Consider the following 22,356-nt stretch of genomic DNA (forward strand, 5'->3'; position numbering starts at 1 on the left):
CTCATCCATTAAGATCCACGCCTCTGCCATCTCGGCTCATTACAACACAGATCCTCCTATTTTCTCTCATCCATTGCTAAAACAGTACCTCAGAGGGGCTAAAAACATAAGACCACCCCGGAGAGCACCAACACCAACTTGGGACCTCAATTTTGTCTTGGAAAAACTAACTTTACCTCCTTTTGAGCCAGCCAATTCAGCAGAATTAAAATATGTATCATGGAAAACAGCTCTGCTTCTGGCAATAACCTCAGCACGAAGAGTCTCAGAGTTACAGGCACTAATGGCGGAGCCTTTCATCATTTTTCACTAAGACAGGGTTTCTTTAAGAACAAACCCTTCATTTATGCCTAAGGTGGTATCCAGTGTGGCTCTTAACCAAACTATTCACTTGCCAACTTTTTATCCAAATCCCCAGAATAAAGGGGAGAGACTTCTGCATTCCTTGGACATACACAGGCAATTACGTTTCTACTTGGACAAAACAAAGGCTTTCAGAAAGACTGAGCAATTGTTTGTAGCATATGCTGCAGCATCACAGGGAAAGGCAATTTCAAAGCAGACTATTTCAAAGTGGATAGGACACTGTATCCTGTTCTGCTACACACAGCATGGGAAACCTGTACCTAGTAACATTAGGCTTCATTCCACCAGGGCAACAGCCACTTCAACTGCCTACCTTAGAGGAGTACCTACCAAAGATATCTTGAAAGCTGCAACTTGGAGTTCAGTGCACACCTTTACCAAACATTATCACTTGCCTCTTTATTCTAAATCCAGAGCTGGCTTTGCCACTGCAGTGCTGCAGGGCCTCATAGCCACCCCAAATCCTCTATAGAACCAGCCACCCTAACTCAGCTTTGGGATTCAACCCAAGTGTAATGACTGCAGCAGTTAAACACGATGAACATAGTACAGTTGTGTACCTACCATAAATGTAGATGTTCGAGTGTCTTCACTGCTGCAGTCCAGGTTACCCACCCGCCTTCCCCTCTTTCTTAGCTGGGACTTATCTATACCTTTCAACCCTATACTACCTATGTGGTGTATTTGCTGGTAACTGAAGGTTTTGTGTTTAACTTTATTGTTTGTTTTATTAGCAATATGTATTGCCTACCTATTTGGGGGCACCTGACATCTGGGGCAAGAAAAACTGAAGAAAATGGCGTCTGCTGCATCTTATATACCCCTGGCGCACTGACGTCAGGGAAGAAGTGACAGCAGCCAATGCCGGACCAAGACTTTGGAACTCTGGCCGACTGCGGGACCGCCTGACGGCAGGATAACCCAAGTGTAATAGGTACACAACTGTACTTTGCTAGGCCTCCCAGGTCCCTCTGGATTGCTACTTAACCTTCCAGCTGCAAACCTACTCACAAGTAGGCATCGGCCTCCCCTCCTGTACCTTAGTCCCAGTTGGTAAAGATGGTTGGTGATCTTCTTTCCCTGATTAGGGGATCTCATTCCCTTCTTCAAAGAGGGCTAGGGAATTATCTCCTGATGTTTTGTCTGTCTCAGATTCTTAGATTTCCAGTATGTCTGCTGGTGAAGAAGGAAATTCTCAACTTTTTTCTGGCTTTGAGGATTCTGATGCTGAGGACTCTCCCTTCTGCCTCCCCTCCAGAAGATTTTTCCTTTGGGGATACTTTGAATACTCTTAGGGAGCATTTTAAATGGGAATGTCAGGATTTTCTACAGTCTAAGAAAAGAATCAGGAAATTTTTAGATTTGCCACAGCATAAGCCTCTGGCTATACCTCCAGTTTTGGAAGTTGTGGATGATGTTTTCACGGAAAATTCTTTAACTCCTAACTCTGTCCCTCCTGCCCCCAGAAAACCAGATAGATATTACAGGGTTCCTGAATCTCATCAATTCCTTTTTAGAAAACCTGATGCTGATCCAGAAATTATTTCTCAAGGCCCCAAGGGTGTTAAGGCTACTATTGCTAGAAACCCTGTGCCTTCTGATAAGGAATCTAGGGCCTTGGACAGGTGGGGTAAAAAAGTCTATACTTCTGCATCTCTTGCCATTAGATCCGCAAATTGTCTTTTTCACATGCTTAAGTATCAGCAGCATACATTGGAGGCTATTAAGGCTAAACTTGGAGATATTCCTTCCATGACGGAAAACAAAGATTTACAAGACTTACTGGATTCTGCCACTTTAGTTAATAAGTATTCACTTCATTGTGGTTTTGACACTTTGGAGGCTTCCTGCAGAGCAGCAGCCACTGGTTCCGTAATTAGAAAGCATGCTTGGCTCAGGGAGCAGCCTCTTTCTGAACCAGTTAAGTCTAAATTGCTGGATGTTCCTTTGCACAAGGACAATCTTTCTGGTAATAAGGCTGAGGAGGTACTGAAAAGTTGGAGGATAAGGCAAAATCTATGCAAGGTGTAAAAGATTTCCTTCAGGTTCAGCCTCCTCGGTTTAGTAGGCATTATCCTTCCAAAAATTGGTCTTTCCCTGATCCTGGCAAGCAGGGTTGCTCTAGGCCTAGGGCTTTCAGATCTTCCAGAGGGCAGGCTTCTGCCCCTCAAAGGGCTAAACAATGGCATTCTTCTTCTTCTGCTAAATCGTGAGTTCTAAGCCAGCTTCCCAAAGCAAGCATTCTCAATGACTCCGGCCTTCTTGTGCCTACCTCTGCGGACCCTGGGTTTCCTTTGGAAGGTTAGCCAGGTTCGCAGAGGTATGGTCTACCATCATAGATGGCAAATGGGTGCCCAATATAATAAACCAAAGTTTCAAGTTTTACATCCACACCTTCCATGTTTTACAAGGGTACCCAGACATACCCAAAACTCTCAAGGCAGAGGTAGAAACTCAAATTTCTTCTCCACTGACTATGGGGGCCATAGAGTCAGTTCCTGCAAATCAGACAGGCCTAGGTTTTTATTCAAGGCTTTTTCTGGTACCCAAGAAAAGGGGCACCTGGCACCCTATTCTGGATGTCTCTATTCTAAACACTTTTCTGGTGATTCCCAAATTTAAGATGCTCACCCTTCAATAATTACTACCAATGCTGGGCAAGGATTCATGGCTGGTAACTTTGGATCTCAAGGAGGCTTATCTGCACATCCCAATAAGGGAAAGTTGCAGGCAGTTCCTTTGCTTCAGGGCGGGGGGCAACACTTTCAATTCTGTGCATTGCCCTTTGGGTTACCTACTGCTCCCAGAGTTTTTACGAAGTGCCTGGCTCCAGCTATTGCTTTTTGCAGACAGAGAAACTTTCAAATTTATCCTTACCTGGACGACTGTCTCATTCAAGCAAACTCCCCAGAACAACTAGAAAAGGATTTTGATTTCGTGAAGAACATTCTCACCTCTTTGGGTTACACTCTCAACAAAAAGAAGTCAAAGTTTGTTCCTTCAAGGGAGATTGTTTTCCTAGGAGTGAGTCTGAATACAGCCACCCAGATGGTATTCCTTCCTCAACAGAGGCAAGAAGATCTTTCTGTTTAATTCATGAACTTGGCAAGCATGACCCAACTCTCTGCAAAGCAATTCCTGAAAGCACTGGGGTTCATGGCTTCATGTATTTTGATGATCCCATATGCAAGGCTGCATATGAGAACTTGAATGGTACCTCAAGAATCTTTGGTGCCAACACACACAGGACTTGGACTTGATTCTCCCCCTGATTCCCTGTCTACAAATGGAGTTCCTGTGGTGGGTGAGAGCCTGTTCTCAGAACAAGGGTCTGCCTTTCCGCCCACCGCCTGCCAGCCTGACTCTCACCACAGATGCCTCAGATGTTGCATGTGGTGCTCATCTGGAGGGCAGGGGTATACAGGGGACTTGAAGCACCCAGCAGATTCATCTGCACATAAACTTAAAATAATTGATGGCAGTGTAGCAGGCCCTGCTGGCTTTCAAGGACCTACTCTACCCTGGGACTCTGCTGATCAGGACAGACAATACCGCAGTCATGTGGTACATCAACAAGCAAGGGGGGACTCACTCTTACCCCTTGTGCAGACAAAGCATGAGACTATGGTCCATAGCAGCATCCATGGGCTTACATCTAATAGCCCACTATCTTCCAGGGAGTCTAAACTCCTTGGCGGATCATTTGAGCAGACATGTTCTGCATCCTCACGAGTGGCAACTGAACAGGGACATTTTCCATCGCATCACTCATCATTGAGGCACCCCACAAGTGGATCTTTTCTCCTCTCACACCGGTCATCTCCTTCCAACCTTCTGCACCAGGGAGTTCCACAACAAAGCTTGGAGGGTGGATGCGTTGTCCTTCCCATGGACACATCTATCTGTTTATGCATTCCCTCCTGTGCCTCTTCTTCCCAAAGTGCTGCTAAAGATAAGGGACAAAAAACCAAAGGCTATTCTGATAGCTCCAGATTGGCCCAGGCAGCATTGATATCCCCTCGTTCGCAGCCTTTCCCAGTCTCAGCCTTGGCATCTTCCGCTGGTACCAGATCTGTTTGGTTCAGGGAGAGGGAATGTTCCCTCATCCTCATCTGCAAACTCTGCATTTAACTGCCTGGCTAATACCTTAAATCTTTCCCAACATGTGGTTGAAGTTTTTTATGAGGCCAGGAGGTCTAGCACAAGAAAATCCTATGCAGATAAATGGAAGAGATTTTGCTCTTGGATGCCGGCTAAAGGAGAAGACTCTTCTCATCCTTCTCTTTCACTCATTCTTGACTAGCAGGATTGCTTAATGGTGGACTTTCTTTTTCTTCAATCAAAATTCACACTGCAGCAATTTCGGCTCATTGCTCTTTTGAGCAACCCATTTTTTCTCACCCCTTGATGAAGCAGTTCCTGAGGGGAGCTAGTAATCTTAGACCTCCCAGAAGAGCTCCTACTCCTGCTTGGGATCTTAATTTTGAACCAGCTGCCTCTGCAGATTTGAAGTTTCTATCCTGGAAGACTGCTTTCCTTTTAGCTATTACTTCAGCTAGAAGGGTATCTGAGCTGCAAGCCATAATGGCAGTAGAACCTTTCATTACTTTTTACTCCGACCGGGTTTCTTTGAGAACCACTCCCTCCTTTATGCCTAAGGTATTTTCCAGTTTAACCCTTAACCAGTCTATTCACCTGCCTATATTTTTCAACAATCCCCAAAATAAAGGGGAAAGGATTCTGCACCGTCTTGATGTACATAGACAGCTGAGATTTTACTTAGACAGGACTAAATCCTTTCGAAAATCTGAACAGTTATTGTTTTGCTTCTGGGGCTCAGGGTAAAGCTATTTCAAAACAAACTATCTCCAAATGGATTGCTCATTGTATTTACTTTTGTTACCTGCAGCATGGGAAGGTTCCCCCTCAGGGTATTGGGACCCATTCTGCTAGAGCAACCTCTACCTCTGCAGCCTTTCTGAGAGGTGTGCCTGCTCAGGACATTCTAGAAGCAGCTACTTGGTCTTCTGTCCATACTTTAACAAAGCATTACAATCTACCTTTGTTTTCTAAATCCAGGGCTGGTTTTGCTTCTGCAGTTTTGCAGGGCCTCCTTACCAACCCTTAATCTGTGATCCTTCCTCCCTGCTTTGTCTTCTTACTGGGCTTTGAGAATCAACCCATATGTTAGGACTGCAACAGTGAAACACGAAGAACATAGTACAGTTGTGTACACTTACCATAAATGTCGATGTGCGAGTGTATTCACTGTTGCAGTCCTGGTTTCCCACCCTCCATTCCCCATTTTTTCCTAAGGCACAGACTATGGATTTTTATTTTTTGTATGACATGTGTCGAGGGTGCTATCATTCCTGGATTAGCCTTCTTTTTGGGACTCCTGACAGTTAAGGCAAGAAAAACTGAGGAAATGGCATCGGCTGCCTCCCTTTATACCTGACGTACTGACATCAGTTTTACAACCGGTGGCAGTTAACGTCATATACCAAGGACTCTAGTATTCTGGCCAACTGAGGGCTACCGGGAGCCGGATAGCCCATATGTGAGGACTGCAACAGTGAATATACTCGAACATCTGCATGTATGGTAAGTGTACACAACTGTACTTTCCTGGGTACAGCATCTTATCTATGTGGTTTCTTTTGGCTCTGAGCTTTTGACACACAGATTTGGCTTTATGTTCTCTTTAAGTACTTCAATTTCCTTCCACATCCCAGTGAAATTCTTTGGGTGCATTGTTTGTCCTTCAAGTTGTATATAGGTGTGCGATGCATGCCAATTGTGTGTTTGTATGTGTGTGTGTTTGCAGACATACACACCCTTCATAAAATAGGATGGTATCCTATCCAGCATTTATTTCTCTACCTTGCCCGTTTGGGCTTCTGCTCCCTCATGACTCAGAACTGGATAAACCCAGTAATCCAAGATTGAATGAACAAGTTAATATATGGATCCCACCCTATAAATTATGATATTGCATTGTGCAGATTTGTTCTATAGACTGGACTGATTTTTATATATAATTATCTTCCGAAAAGATAATCCTATATATATATATATATATATATATATATATATATATATATTAAAATTATAGGGCAGTAGATGTCAAAACATAGGCTGCTATCTTTTTAATAAGCATAGCCTTTTCACATTGGTATATTTTAGTGTATTGATCTGAAAGCTGCAGTACATTTTTGATAACACCTTTTTATGACTCTATACTGAATTCATGTTTTAAAATATGAGGATGTTCTGTTTGTAGTCTGAAACTGTGTGTCGCATTTGCCGAAGAAGTAAGTCTGTAGAATGTTTATTCCAATACAGCTGCAGCAGAATCACTGTTAATATAAAAAAGTAATTGAAAGTACATTTGATGTAATGTGCTTTTTCATATAGACACAACTCCTCACGCCCCTTGTGCAGGGAATTGTGCCTCTGTACTCTTTTTTATTTGTATCATCAGCTGTGGGATTACCACACCCGATTGATGAGGGGAGAAGTTGTCTACTTAAGGAAGAAGTTCTTTGGCAGAACATTCTAAAACAACAGTTCAGGTAAATTGCTTTCAATGGAGTGTCTAGATACAATGAATTAAGGACATACAAATATTGCTGAAAATGTCAGGTAGACATTTTGAAAGTGGACATATTTGAAACCTGTGTTTAACTTTTCACTTTCCCAGCCTTCTACATTCTGTAGTCATCATATTCATTACAGCCTGTAGTCATTTCTTCTTATTAGCTGGTCAGTGAGATGGCTATGTTTTTCAGATCAAAAACAAATGTATTACAATCTAAAAGCATGTTTGAATTATTACAGCCTAAAAACTTGCTTGAATTTTTTTCATACAAGTGTTGTGCTAAACATTTGGAAATAGAAGTGCTGGAAGCTGCAAGTTACAACAGAATGATTCTTGTGACACCGGCTCATAATTTTCTGCTTTCCAGCGTTTCTGTTTTGTACTTGTACCTCCCTGTTTCTTGTTTTCGTCACCTTACACATATTTTAAAATTCAAGTCAGAAACATGTTTTGCGTGCTGCCACTGAATCTACTGAGTGGGTCAAAGTGACCTTCAGCATGAATAAATTAATGCTTGTCTTTCTGACAGGAGTAGATTATTCCAGAACACATGATAGCACAAGTAATGTATGTCTTAGGTATTCTTTGTCTAATTTATGCATATTTATGGTTCATTTTGTTCAAAGTTGCTTTACCTGTTTCAGTGCGCTGTTGTAGTAGCACCTGAAAAAGCCATGCAAGATTAGTACACTTACAACAAAGTCTTGCAGCAGATGAGTAGAAATAGAAATAACATTATCTTTAGTATAATTGTTAAAAGTTATCTAATTACAAGCAAGTGCAGACACCTCTGCACTCAAGTGCTTCCATCACCTCTTCAGACTTAGAAGAACATATAGTCTTTAATTACATTTGTCAAACAAGCAGAATGAGAGAAAAAGACCATTTTTATAAAAAGTCCTTTTCTGAGGCATTAACAGATAACAGTGTAGCTGACAAAACATTCAGGGTTGATGTAGTTTAATGCAGGGTTTATCAAGTCTAGTTGTCAGTGTGGGAGCCAATAAACTTGTTTTCCAGAGTACAACAAATTGACAAGCCATGAGAGCAGTGTTGTTTGATCCCAGGTAACTACTATGTTGAAGTACAAATATTCTTTGATTTCATTTTTAAGATGTTGCATTTTAAAAGATGTAATTGTTTTGGGCAGGATAATTAACAAGAAAAACATGCTTTTAGAAGTAGAATGTTTTAGAAACAAAGTGGGTCTTTACACTGTAAAAGAGACAGTGTTTGTATATCTTTCTTGCATGAACATTTCTGAACTTCATTTATCAAGAAAAATGATTACCATTTAAAGATCTTTATTTCCTGTGGTGAACTAGTTTCTGTATTTATATGTTGACATTTAATTGTATAAAACATGTTGGAAACGCACACAACTTTTAAGTAGATTATCTAAGAACTATCATTAAAGTCAAACATGATGATTCTTGTGTAGCAGACCATTTCAAAGAAGAATATTAAGTGTCTGACTATAGTTAAAGCAGTTGCAATTATTTTTTTATTTATTTTTATTTATTTTATTTTTATTTATTTAACATTTGTTGACTGGGAATGTCCAACTAGGTTCCACAGAGCCTGTTTTCAGCGGAGGCCCGGGGAGAAACGCTCCAGATGCATGTCTTTGGAATGTGGGAGGAAACCGGAGTACCCAGAGGAAACCCACGCTAACACAGGGAGAACATGCAAACTCCACACAGAAGGCACCCCAGCTGAGAATCGAACAGGAGAACCTCTTGCTATGAGGCGACAACGTTAACCGCTGCACCACTGTGCCGCCCAATTAAATCTATTCCAGTACCTCTATTTGGCCAAGATAGACTAAATGTGTTGGGAGAACAAGAGATGTTCTGTATTCGCAATTTTTATAGTACAAGTCCTTGTTTTTTTACATGATGTATGATTCACTGCAACCTTTGTGAATGATAGCTATTAAGTATAGGCTGCATTGTGGTTAGTAATTTGGTTAGTAATTTGTTTTTAATTATAAAGTATATAATTATAGCTGTTTAGATAAAGTTATGAAGTGCTCAGTTTTCGTATATCTATGCAGTTCAGATATTATTCTGTGTTGGTATACAATTTTTTGTCTCCACTTGCTGGCCCTCAGTGGACCCTGGTGCCACTGCTCAGTCGCCAGGTCTCCCTACCCCTCCTATCCTGTCCCAAACATTTTCGGATTTGGCTTGGGACTAGTGAGAAGATGAAGGCATTCCTGGCTCATGTCATGCTGTTTGCCTGGAAGTTTTTTTTTTAATATTTGCCCTAAACTTTCCCCTTACCCTTGCACATGGCTGTTAGTCTGAATGGAGGACATGCAGTGGGAACATGTTGGAGTATTGTGACACCACCTGGGCAACTTATTTAATGTCCTGCACCCTTCTCCGCTTAGGACAATTCCCCCTGCCATGCCCCTGTTCTCTTTTAGGGATCCAACATGTGGAACATCCAGGTGTGTGCCCTCATGCTCATCCTGCCCTGCCATCTCCTCAGGCACTTGAGCTGTTACTCGAACCTGGATCACTTAGGCTGTAGTTGGTGCTTTATTCCTCTATATGGTATTAGTTAGTCTACGTAGCTGTTTGTATGTATAGTGCTTTGAACTTTTATATGTATTAATTCATGGTCATCCGGGTCCTTTCTGTATAAGTCCTGATCAGTATCGATGCACTTTTGTTGCCATTTTTTCATAGTTTTGCAGTAAAATGGCAGTGTTTATTTAAATACTTCATTTCATACGCATGCACAAGTATGAAATATGGCAATAAAAGGGGTAATCTTGCCTCCAGGTAGATATTCTAAAATAGTAATAATAAAAGGAAACATATTTATTAAAAGGAGTCACAAGAATGTTTTCATTCCCTTAGTGTGCCCCTGTGTATTGCTTGTGAATAAATGTTGCTGTATCCACAGATCTTCTTTTAAGCTCCAACAACTGGTGCTTGACAGTTCTTAAACTTACGTGGATAATGGATGAAAATCATTTAATTCATTCAAAAAGGGCGAGCTTATTCTTACAGTTTAATGTTGTCAACTCTCATGTATCCCAGCCTTCTGAAACGAAACAAAAAAAAAATCAAAGAAAACACCATCTGTGAACCTCCAAATATAAAAAAAATCTTTTAATCTCAGAACTGAAGGTGACACACAGGAGGAAGTAACGTCATTGAAGGTGGGATTAGAGAAGTGCAGAGGTTTGGTTGTGAACTTGAAAAGCTTATAGAGAGGGTATTCTCTGGAATAGCTGAAGCTCAATCTGCTTCAGTCTGACTCTTGAGGATTTACTATAGTGGGTTTGGGTAATAAACTGCAGACCAGAACACCAGAGTTTATATTCTTATAAATTAATGCTCAGTACAAACAAAATGTTTTCCACATGCCTGAAACAGTTTGAGATGATGAGTGTCATCTGGAAAAATGTTTGCTGTTTTATATAAAACACTACATCTGAATTGAAAGTTGCCTTAAATAATTATTGTACTGATCCGTATAGTTGTAGTGGTTAGCATTGCAGTAGTGTTATTTGGACTACCAAAAGTAATGTACACTGTATGTTATTTTTCTTAATTCTGTTTTGCAATTTAACTGCATGCCTCTGTTTTTGTGGTTTGGCCCTGAAGGAGCGATGGTAAAACAGGGAATATAGAAGGCTTCTGAATAAAGAAGCAGTGAAACGGGTAATTGCGTACCATTTTTGATCTGTTATTTCCTTTTTCTGCAGGGAGGAGGTACAAGAGAACTGTGTACGCTGGCGGAAGAAGTTCTCTTTCATCTGCAAGATGAGTGCCAACCCAAACACAGGAGTTTTAGAAGCCTGCATCTGCCGAGTGTCTGTGAGAAAGGTTAGTTCCTAGCCATTCTGTTGGTTTTGATTGTATGTGTTACACTATTCTCTCTTTTAAACCTTGAAGAAAGTGTGACTTCATATAGTGGCATGCAGCATTATGCTCTGGGTGTATAGAATTAGTTATTATATTGCTTATTGGTTACTGGGGTGAGCAACAATTGGAGTTAAGTGGACAGTCAACTTCAAAGTGTCTGAATTCGGGAAACGGCAGGTAAACTGACTGTGTCACCCCAGCATTGGCCCAGTAATCAAGGAGCCTCAATCATCACCACTGGCAGCAATGGGGAATGTACACACTGGGAGGATGACAAGTTCACAGTAAAGTGCAGTTTCCCTTAAGAGCACACAGACACCACAGTCAGTCTGGGGCTGGTTTCTACCTCTTTCTCCAGATCCCCAATAAGACTCCCCACTGGCACATCTATAGGGTTGAGTTCTCAGCTGCGTGGCCAAACCAAGGCCTCCAGCAACCTCTCTGTTCAACCAGAACTTCGTATCCCTGCCCAAGTAGCTGACATTAGGTTTGATTTATACACACACACACACACACACCTGGGAAAGGCTGACACAGGTTTACTAGCTATGCCACCTTCTGCACAGACTATAAGGTAGTTTCCATTGCCACCAGCCACTACTTATCAGCTACTTTAAGGCCCTTAACAAAGGGTGTCCAATCCTACTGTGTAATGTTACTGTTAATCCAAATGGTAGCCTGACCAAGAGCAGAGCTGTTATGAGTGGCCTGCACAATGTCACCAAATAGATATGCAGGTACTCTCAGAACTTAAATATGTCTCACAAATATCAGCCGCAAAGATGAGTTTAAATATATTTAATAATAACTAATAAAATAACAGAACAATACTAAATATGTATGTACAGTTATATCAGGGTTCAAAAATCACAGGAAATATTTAAAACAACATTGCAGGACAGTCTGAAATAAGTACAGAAAACATCTAAGGTATACTTCACTATATTCCTAACTGAATCTAAGAGAAATTACTGTACTCTAGTTAACTTACTTACAGCAAGGCAAGTGCAGAGGTGGTGAGTAGATGTTGTCTCTCTCTCTCTCTCTCTCTCTCAGAGTTTTTAAATTAATATCAAATATTACTGCTGGAGTAACTGGCAGGATGGCATTATTTTTTGTCACCTGACTTTAGTTTCCAAGCTAACCCCCATTGTAAGAAAATACTAGCATTTAGCATGCCCCTGTGAAAGCACACACCCTTCAGATGTTTGCAGCTGCTAGGAGACATAAAACAATAAAACACTTACAATACAATGCAGAAGGCTCCCTAGTTCTAGACATTATGCCTACTGTTGCACTGAAACTGAAAGAGAACACCTCTTTTAATACGTGGTTACAAAACAATTTAATTTCAACTATTTTTATTTATTTATTTTTTTTATTATTTATTACATTTTGTTGACCGGGAATGTCCAACTGGGCCAGAGGCCCGTTTTCAGTGGGGGCCCGGGGAGAAAAGCTCCACCGAAAAATACAATACAAGTAGATTTTAGCTACACAGATTATCACAAATTGTAATGCAATTTTACAAATCAAAAACAAACCTCACAAAATAGTATGCATTTTTACAATATCAAAACATCATATATCAAGATAGTTTGCATTTTTACAATATCAGAAACATCATATATCAAGAAGAAATATTACGCGAGAAATGTGTGTCTACTGGTGTAGATCCTAGGGGAAGCTCTACCTTGTTGAACATACACAACAGGATGGTGGGAAACTAAATCTGCTAATGGAGCAGCTTTGTAGCGAATAAACAAGAAGCTGAAGTAAAGCATTATTTACAAGTTGAGAGAGCTGATGGCAAAGGCAGTAGAGGGAGCTGAAATAAGCTACAAAAGAAGCAGGAGAAGAGCATGTTCTGAGAGTAGCTAATGAGAGGAGAGTGGGTTTAATCAGGGGAGTGGCAGGAGCATAGCCAGTGGTTGCTAAGGTGGTGTTTTAGTAGTATTTTTTTTAACTGATCATGTGAGGGTATATTCCTTAGGGTTTCAGGGAGGGAGTTCCAGAGCTTGGATATGTTATGGGAATAGAAGCAGTTGCCGTATTAGTTGTGGTTGTTGGACACCTTAAGTAAGAGTTTATTGGAGGATCTGAGAGTTTGTTGGTTGGAGTGTGGTTGAACTAAGCAGGATAGAGCAGGGCAATTATCAGGATTGTAGATTATTTTGTGGGTTAAGGTTAGATGATTAAGAGACAGAAGGTTGGGTAGCTCTAGCCAGTTTAATGGTGAAAGTGATGAGCAGTGGTGGGATGTGAGTAGGAGGTTGGTGGCAAATCTAGAGATTTTATGGTAACATGATTCCAGTTTATTGAGGTTTCCGGAGGTTGGTGAAAACAATGGAACCATTGAAAAGGGTACTTAGGAGATGTGTGCGTGCAGTGACAAACCTGACACTGGGTGTTAGGAATAGCCTGGCTCTATACAGGCTACCTAATTTGATGTGGACTTTTTTGATGATTTTGGCAATATGTATGTCAAATTTGAGGTATTTATCTATGGTAATACCTAAGAGTTTTGTGTGGTTAGTGGGGTTAATTTTGGTACCATTAGCAGAGGTGATGGATAGGGGGATTTGTGGACTTTTGGATTTGTTATTCCTAAATACTATCACTTTGGTTTTGTTGGGATTTAATATGAGTTGGAGTTGTGAGAGGTAGGATTCGATGTCCTGAAAAGCAGATTGCATTCTGATTTGGAGATCTTGGGAGGAGGGAGCAGAACAGATAAGGGTAGAATCGTCAGCATACTGAACTATGGCGTCATGCTGGGTTGCTGTGCAGACGTTATTGGTGAATAGGAGAGAGGAGTGGACTGAGAATGGAACCTTGAGGGACTCCCACAGAGGTGGGGAGGAGAGGGGAGAGGGAGGAGTCCCATGCTGTGGCCTGTTTACGGTTAGAAAGATAACTGTGGAACCAGGTTAGTGCGGGTGAGCTAAGGCCGTAGGTGGATAGTTTGTTAAGGAGGAGCTGGTGGGAGACAGTGTTGAAGGCTTTACTCATGTTTGGAAATATAGAAGCGACCTGTTGACCTTTGTTCAAGTCTTGGTGTATCGAGTCAGTACAGGCAAGGAGAGCTGTACTAGTACTGTGCTTTGGTCGGAAGCTGTGCTGAGAGATGTAAAGTAGGTTGTTGAGAAGGAAGTAGTTTAAGAGTTGGTTGTGGATGCATTTCTCTAGGATTATTGCGAGGGGGGAGAGGATTGCTATGGGGTGGAAGTTTGTTATTTCTTTGGATGGGCCACCTTTATGGAGTGAAATAATATGAGATATGTGGAAATGCAAGGGATATACTGTTCCTTGATAGAGTGGTTAAGGAGTATTGAGATGGGATATACAATTACAGGGGCTGCCAGTTTCAGGAATTAATTAGGGAGATTGTCAACAGCTTTGCAGCTTGATTTGAGTTTGGATAAGAGAGTTTTTATGTAGTTAGTTTGTATAGTTGTGAAGAAGAAGGGGGATTGTGACTGAGTATAGTGGTGCTAGGGATGGTAAGTGGCTGAGCTGGTTGGTTGTCCAGAAGGGAGGTTACTGCGCTGATGAATTCGGTGTTAAACTGGGTAGCTATGGGGACAGTGTTGTTAGTGGAGGTGGGGGAGGGGGTGAGGTTTGACCTGGGTTTAAGAGTTGATTGATACAATGCCAGAAATATTTTGGGTTATTTTGTTTTTTTTTTTTGCTGACAGGATAGGAAGTATGCTTGTTTATCACTTTTTAATTGTTTTTTTAAGTTTCTTAGCTGCTGATAGTTGGTTAGGAGTGATTTTTCTCTAGTTGTGTGATATTTTGACCAGGCATTGTCTCTGCTTCGCATTAGTAATCTGGTACTTTTGGACAGCCATGGGAGAGGTTTGGTCCTAACACAAATTTTTATGGTGGGGGCCAGTGTATTGAGAGTAGTAAGGAAGTTTTGTTGAAGTACTGAATGGCATCATCTAATGATAGGTATTTGAGAGGGGCCCAGTTGCATTGCTGTAAAAGTAGGTGGAAAGTAGTGAGGGAGAAATGTTTTTTGATGGTAATGTGGTTGTAAATAATGTTACTGTATGGGCAAATACGTTTTTTTATAAAGAAATGTTGGGTAGTGGTCACTGAGGGTGTCTGGTAGGCATCCTGCTAAGTGCCTTGCTTGGGTCTGTTGGTTAGCATCCAGTCTAAAGTAGAGTGCTTGTTGGAGTGTTTATCGACAGGTGTTTTCCTGACGTTTTGCCAGTTAACCTTCTATGTTTTAGTTTCTACTGTTAAAACATATAGATTTACACGGGTACAATAGTTTATGTACATTTCTGTTCTTTTCCAGTAGGGTACACTGTGGACACATCCTTAAGTTCAGTACTTTACACACACTTCTGTACCAGCAGCTTGATATACAGGCAACATACAGTTCTAAGATAGTGGTAAGACAAGCAATTGCATCCTGCTGATATTCACAAATGACACACAACTATTTACAAAATTCCAGATAGCTGGGTGAGCAGTATTTCCTTTTGTGACACTGACATTTAGCTAGGGGCTGGGGGAAGTGGCACTGTGAGTAAGAGTTTCTCCCTGCCTTTGGGGACAGTGACCTTGGAGTTAATTAGAATAAGTTGGACAGGCACAGGGTGCAGAGCCTCCTGCATGGAAAATGTTTGAGGTGAGGCAGCAACAGGAAAATTACTTTAAGTTGGACCTCTTTTCTGATAAGACTCAAGGCTTGCAAAAACTACAGGCACTGTTGGTGACCCCCTGCTGGGTGAATAAGTCTCATTTTTGTCTGCGAATTTCTTAAACTGATAAAGCTGCTTTCTGTTTTACCTGTTCCATTTTGTTTTCTGTTTTGAGAAATCTGCTTGGCCTGGTGTTTTTGTTCTATGTGACAGATAGACACCTAAATTACCTAGGTTTTACATTTCACATGTTTTATTTTCCCATTGGTTAATTTGTTTGTTGAGTGATACTTGAATACACATTAGAAAAGGCAATGCCACAGATATTCTCTTAAGACTGTAGCAGTATTGGTGACTACATGCTGGTTATTTTTCCCACCTACTCTCCCATTCCTTGATATGCTTTTTAAACTTGGGGGATTTTAAGCTGCTTACCCTAACTGCAAATTGAGCTTTATAAGCTCCTTGCTTTCTCCACAGCTATATATATATATATATATATATATATATCTTGAATTATTTATTTGTCTTTTGTTGTGCTTATTTTGAAAAAAAAGGTTTGTTTTGCCTCTTGTTGTCTGTTCTACCAATTTACTTGCTCTGATGTCATTATCCAGCTAGACATTTGGATAAGGTAATGTATTTTTATACTCTAGCAAGCTTTTTTCTGTGTTTTTACATCAAGAGGACAGAAGGTTTTCCATCTAGTGGCACTGGGTGATAGCAAGGTCTGTATAGGTTGGGGAAACGCACTAGAGATTCCTGCATGCAATTGCTTTATTGGCTGGAGGGCTTATTAATCTGCTTACTTTGTTTTTAGTGCCTATATAAATTCTGCATGATTGAGTGATTCTTGGATCATTTCTACAAAGCAGAATAATCACAGTTTTATAAGTTATTTAAAGTACAGTGCTGTTATCATGAATTACTTACTGCTTTTCCTTAAGTTTGTTTATGGTAGCATTTCATTCTGGACACTTTTTTATTGTGCGTTTATGTTGAGGACTGGGATTATTCATCTGGTGGCAGTAGGTGTTTACCTGGTCTATCTGAGATGGGAAACGAGCAAAAGGGCTCTAAGTGTAGTCATTTTATTGGCCGGGGGCTCAGTAGTCAGTTTTCTGCATTTCCAATGCTGGTATAAATTCACCAGATTTGCAAGGAGCTGCAATGCCGTGTACAGATGCAACCATCTGGAAACATTGCTTATTTTCATTATGTTATGAAAGTCTTCTGTGCTTATTACTGTTTTTTTATTTTTTGACGTCTTTAAGGTTTAAAGTTGCATTTTCAAACTGCTGTAAGGACTGTTGTTTTGCATTGAAATACATTGTATCTGGTGTTTCATAGGGTTCCTATCAGCATTTAGAATGTTGAAAATGCCAAACTTAATGTAGTCAAACTGAAATGTTCGAAATATCTGAAGAGCAAACTGATGGAACATCGATTTCTTTCCCAGGGAAAAAAGTTGGTGGGCCGTCATCAGAGTTTGCTATTTCCTCCACTGTGGTGCGGTCTCAGAGTTGGTATATTTAAGTAGGGGGGTGTGGGGGCACAGCCCTCCACATTGGGGGGTGAATTGCACGGAACACTGTTTTCTTTCCCTGGGAAAGAAATCGATGTTATGTCAGTTCGCTCTTATGAAATTTCAAACATTTCAGTTCGATTAAATTGTATTCGACGTTGTCAGCATTCGATATGCTGATATAGACCCATTTCATAGCTAGTATTAAGACATCTGTTTGTGGTTTCTTAACACATGGGCACCAGATCAGTCATTTTACATTTAGGGTCAAAGTCTGCACTCTTGTGGCAGGAGGGGGCTGATTTCACCTATATGAACTAGAAAATGGTGGAAAACTCATTGTGTGCTTACTTGATTGGTCTTGGGACATAGGTAGTGTAAAACTTGCTTTTGTTTGATCGTATTTAATCCTCACATTTGTGCAAGCCTTGGTTCATTTATCCGGAGTTGCTCATCGCCTTGCGACGATGCCAGAGACTTTGAGAGATTTTAATACCATCTGAAGCCATTCTCGGCAAGACAAACAAAATTAAGTATCATTTTGCACTTGTATTGTTTCCATTGTACTCTGAAAATTTTCTTTGCTATTTATTGTTTTTTGTACTTCTTTAAAGTTGCATTTTCAAACTGCTATAAGAGCTGCTGTTCTGCACTGAAATACATTGTATGTGGTGTTACTAAGATATCTGTTTGTGGTTCCATAACAGTTGGGCTCCACGCTAGTCATTTTACATTAAGAGGGCCAAAGTCCGTACTCTTGTGGGAGGAAAAGGCTGATTTCATCTTCACAAACTAGATAATCGATACAAAAAACACATACCGCGAGCTGGAACATACAGGAAATCACACAGTGAGCTGGAACACACAGGAAACCACTGCTGCATGATTTAAAGACAGCATTTTAATTAAAAAGTTTAAGCTCTTTCATCAGAATATAACAGACTTCCTCAGAAACTAAATAATAAAAAACAACTCCCAGTTTAAAAATCCCTCCAAAACCATCACATGATCTCACCAACCAACAAGTTTATAGAACTTTAATTAACACATCTAAAAGTCAAATAAATACTACAGCCATTTAAAATATTAAGTAACAATAAATAACAAACCTCAAAGGCCTCTCAGGCCCAGTCCTTGGAAACTCCACATGCTCGCAAACAAGGCAATTCTCATCACAGCACATAAAGCTGCATCTCATTGTGTCTGTTACCAAGCTCATAAGGGGAAACACTCCACAACACAATATTCTGGTCATAGGAAACTCCATTGTGAGACACATTGATGTCCCTCTTACCAGGCTGTATGAGGACAACGTTACTGTTAGTTGCCTGTCAGGGACCAACAAATCACACAAGCATTCAGATCACTTACCCCTAAGTGCCAGTATGACTCAATCCTAGTCCACGTGGGTGTGATGACCTGAGATGTACCTCCTTGGACTATATGAAGAGAGACATGATTAAGCTGTCAGAATATGTGTCACAGGCAGGTATGAGCCTAGCATTAAGCAGCATTCTACCATCTCCAAGGATGATGCCACAACACCAGCAGAAAATGATAGACTTTAACAACTGGTTTGGCTACTGGTGTCATTCCAGAGGGGTTCGATACTTGTCAGCCTGGGAGGCATGGTTGACAGCCACACTGCTTTGCCAAGTATGGTCTTTATCTGTCACCTCTGTTTGGATGTTTGGCAAAACATTATCCACCCCTATAGTGCCTTTTTTAGGTATTGCCAAACAGACAAATCTTTCAACATAACAAAAGCTGCTCAGGACAAGCTAAAGATGTTACTGCTCAATGCTAGGAGTCTCAACAAGACATTGCACGCCCTCACAGCTCTCCTTACCCTGGAGAATGCGGATGTTTGTGCAGTTACTGAAACATGGTTTAGAGCCATGGAAAGCACTCCTGCAGTGCATGGCTGTAATGTCTTTCATATGTTCCAACCTTCCACAGAACATGAAAGAGCAAAAAATGGAGATGTATCTATCTAATAAAGGACAAGCACATCTCAAGGCCAATCAGACAATATGACACGCTTGAGCTACTCCGTGTCCGATTAACCATGAGAAAAATCCATTACCATATTCTTGCAAGCTACAGGTCCCCCACAGTGAACCAGGAAACCCATGCAGTATACCTGAAGTTACTAGAATCACTCACCATCCTGCCCAGTGCCATGCTCATGTGTTATTTTAACTACTGCTTCATTAGTTGGGAGGCATACATAACCACTAACATGCAGGCCCAAAGATTATTTGACTTTGTAAATCCAAATGCCCAGGAGTAGCTAGTCTGCACTCCCCCTAGGGGAACAAATATCCTAGATCTGGTAATCACAAATGTGGGAGAGTGTTGCACTCTTCCCCCCACACACAGTTTGATGTCCTAACTGGTAAGGTTAGATCACAAAAAAGTGTCCCTTGAAATAAAGGTAAACCTAGTCCTCCTACCTAACCCCATAAACTTTAAGAACTTCTGTAAGGTAAATTACCCAATTAAGGGACAACATAGCTAGTTTCCAAGCTCCCCCAAATCCAGAAAACACGGAAACCTGTGCAGAGGCATGCACAAACCCTGCATGACCATGAAAACAACTGCATGGAAATGGCAGTACCAGACAGAAATAAAACAGGTCAAACTGCAAAAACAAGCCACCTTGGTGGACCCCTGTAGGTTGTACACCAATTGAAAGAAACTCTTGTTGAGAAGTAGGAAGGAATGTTCACAACAGAGCAAAAAGTCCCTCATTGTTCTAAACAAGTGAATCAGGGAGCTGGTCAGGTCTCTGAAAGCAGACTTTGAGATAATAATATTAGTTTCCAAAGCTAAGGATAATCATAAGACATTTTTTAGATATGTCTGCAGTCTTCAGGGCAGCACCCAACAATGTGCAGAATTAGTTGTTATGGCATCACAAATTCAGCTTAAATTTCGCCTACCCATCACTCTCCAGTTCTCCTCCAAGAAATACCCTCCACCACTCCACTGCCAGTTATCACCAAAGAACAGGTTGCCACTGTGCTTCTCTATAGCTAAAAACATGGCTTCAGTGGTTGCCTGTAAAACAGCTTAAATCAGGACTTATCAGGACCATTAGGATGTCTTTTTAACCACAGTCTCCAAACTGGCTTTGTCCTGATAGAGTGGAGGATAGCAGCAGTCATCCCTCTGCATAAAGGGAGACCATCTACTTATCCAGGAAATTACAGACCCATAAGTTTGACTAGTTTTCTATGTAAGGCCATGGAAAGAATAATCATGGGCCTAATAAATAATGACATAGGAGATCTCTAAACACTGGACCTGACCAAATTCGACTTTAAGGGCAGGTCATGCCTACTGAATCTGGTGTATTTCTCTGAGAAAGTCAGTAAGGCCATGGATGAGGATAAAACAGTACATACAACCTACATCGACCTGGCCAAGCCATTTGACACAGTATTATAAATAAACTCACAAAACTGGGTATAAATCCCTACATCACCAGATGCATATCTAATTGGCTAACGGACAGGATATGTGGTTAAAGTGGGCGAATCCAGATCCAGCAAGAGACCAGTTACTAGTGTTGTGCCACAGGGCTCAGTGCTGGGACCACTTCTGTTAGGAATATACTTCTTTGAAGTCAAGGTTAATGTGGAAGGCCTCTGGATGACAAAGTTTACCGATGACTGCAAGCTGTGGGCAATCACTGAATTCTCTAACAATGTAGATATCCTTTGGGAGGGTCTATATCAGCAAATGATTGGTGCCAGAAACATGACCTAAAACTAAATGCACTGTCATAATTTTTCCGAAGTCAAATACCCCTACATGTAACAACATCAATAGCACACCCCTAAGAGTAGACTCAGAGGTGAGAGCTGTAGGTACACAGATGGATATTAAGTCTGAACTTTGACTGCCATGTGTCCACAGTTGTGAGGAAATCCTTTAATGTGGCACAAGTTATAAGTAAATGTATGGTATCCAGATCCAGGGAAAATATATTCCTGTTGTACTCTGCCCTCATTAGACCAATAATTGAGCACAATATGCCATTTGGCATGTATTTGACTAGGCACTCACAGCAGCTGGAGCAACTTCAGGGGTTCCCCACAAAGAAAATTGAAGATGTAAACAACATGTCCTAAGCAGGTAGACTAAAAGCCCTTTTCCTTTACTCTGTTTCCAGCTGACTATTAAGGAGTGACCTATGCCTGACTTACAAGGCACTCACAAATCCATTTCTGATGTAGCTGCTACACATTCGCAAGTCAAACGGCATGAGGGTCACCCATTCTGGGGATCTAAACTTAGTGACTCAAACAAAACATGCTGGAGAGACAGATATGGGTCTCGGAGATTGCACCTTCTTTGGAACAGCCTTCCTATTCATATTAAGCAGAGCCCTTCCCTGGCCCTCTTCAAACATATTTTGGTTCAATGGATAGGGAATTTCAAACTCACACCTGGCTTAGTTCCTATGTCTGTTATGTACAGGGGCAATCTAAGATAATCAAGGCATAGGCACAAATCCATGCCACCCTCCTAGGGGCCTTATATTGGATAAAATCTGGTTATATTGGCTCTGCTTGTAAGGGCTGCTAAGCTGTTAGGTCCATAGGAGATTACTAGGCTATGAGTAAACATTTGGAGAAATTTTTCATCTGTTTTGTTTCCTGTGGAAAAGTGATTTTATCCCCTTGCTGTAATCAAACATCAGTATCCTCGGCATCAGATACTGAGCAGTTTCAGAGTACTGATCATTTAGATGAATTAGTGTTGTGTGGCCTTTAGAATATTATTTACTTGGGCAGTTGTATGCATGTCTGCATTTTCAGAATATGGGGTGGAAACATTCAGCTTTGCCGAGTAAGAGTAAACGTAAGTGCCATCATCTGGAAAAGCCATTTGCTGAAGCTACAGAGAAGTAGCACTTCATAAGATAGCCCAGTGCTTGGCAGAAGCTAGGTGTTTGGTAGAGTGGTGGAGACCCCCTGATATGTTAATGTGTACTTTTATTGAAGATGGCCCTTTTTGAATGGTTGTGTTTGACTGTTGTTGTTTAGCTCTTGCTAATTGCTGCTGTGGGCATATATTTTCTTCATCGTGAATTTTCCCCAGAAAACGCTTAACTGCAAAAAAGAAAACAAATGAATACATGAAACCTACAGAGAGAGAAAGAAAGACAAAAGCTTAGAGGTGAATCAAGACCGTGATTTAATTTTTTAATTATTTTTAGAAACCGCTGGGGCAGTGTGCTGTGAGCTTTCTGCAGCATTATTGACTATAGGTAATATACAAAAGTCCAGTAATGTTTGTACTTTGTTG

General features: G+C 40.9%; 1 protein-coding gene across 1 annotated transcript in view; it reads left to right on the plus strand.

Moving 5' to 3' along the window:
- Positions 1-22,356, plus strand: part of FAM102A (family with sequence similarity 102 member A) — a 770,447-nt gene that overhangs the window by 352,972 nt on the left and 395,119 nt on the right. Inside the window, exon 2 of the mRNA XM_044058679.1 lies at positions 10,692-10,812. Within this exon, the coding sequence (XP_043914614.1) occupies positions 10,692-10,812 (121 nt within the window). The remainder of the gene's footprint in view (positions 1-10,691; positions 10,813-22,356) is intronic.

Source organism: Protopterus annectens, chromosome 16.part0 (assembly GCF_019279795.1).
Source record: "Protopterus annectens isolate FY-2018-M chromosome 16.part0, PAN1.0, whole genome shotgun sequence".
NCBI lineage: Eukaryota > Metazoa > Chordata > Ceratodontiformes > Protopteridae > Protopterus > Protopterus annectens.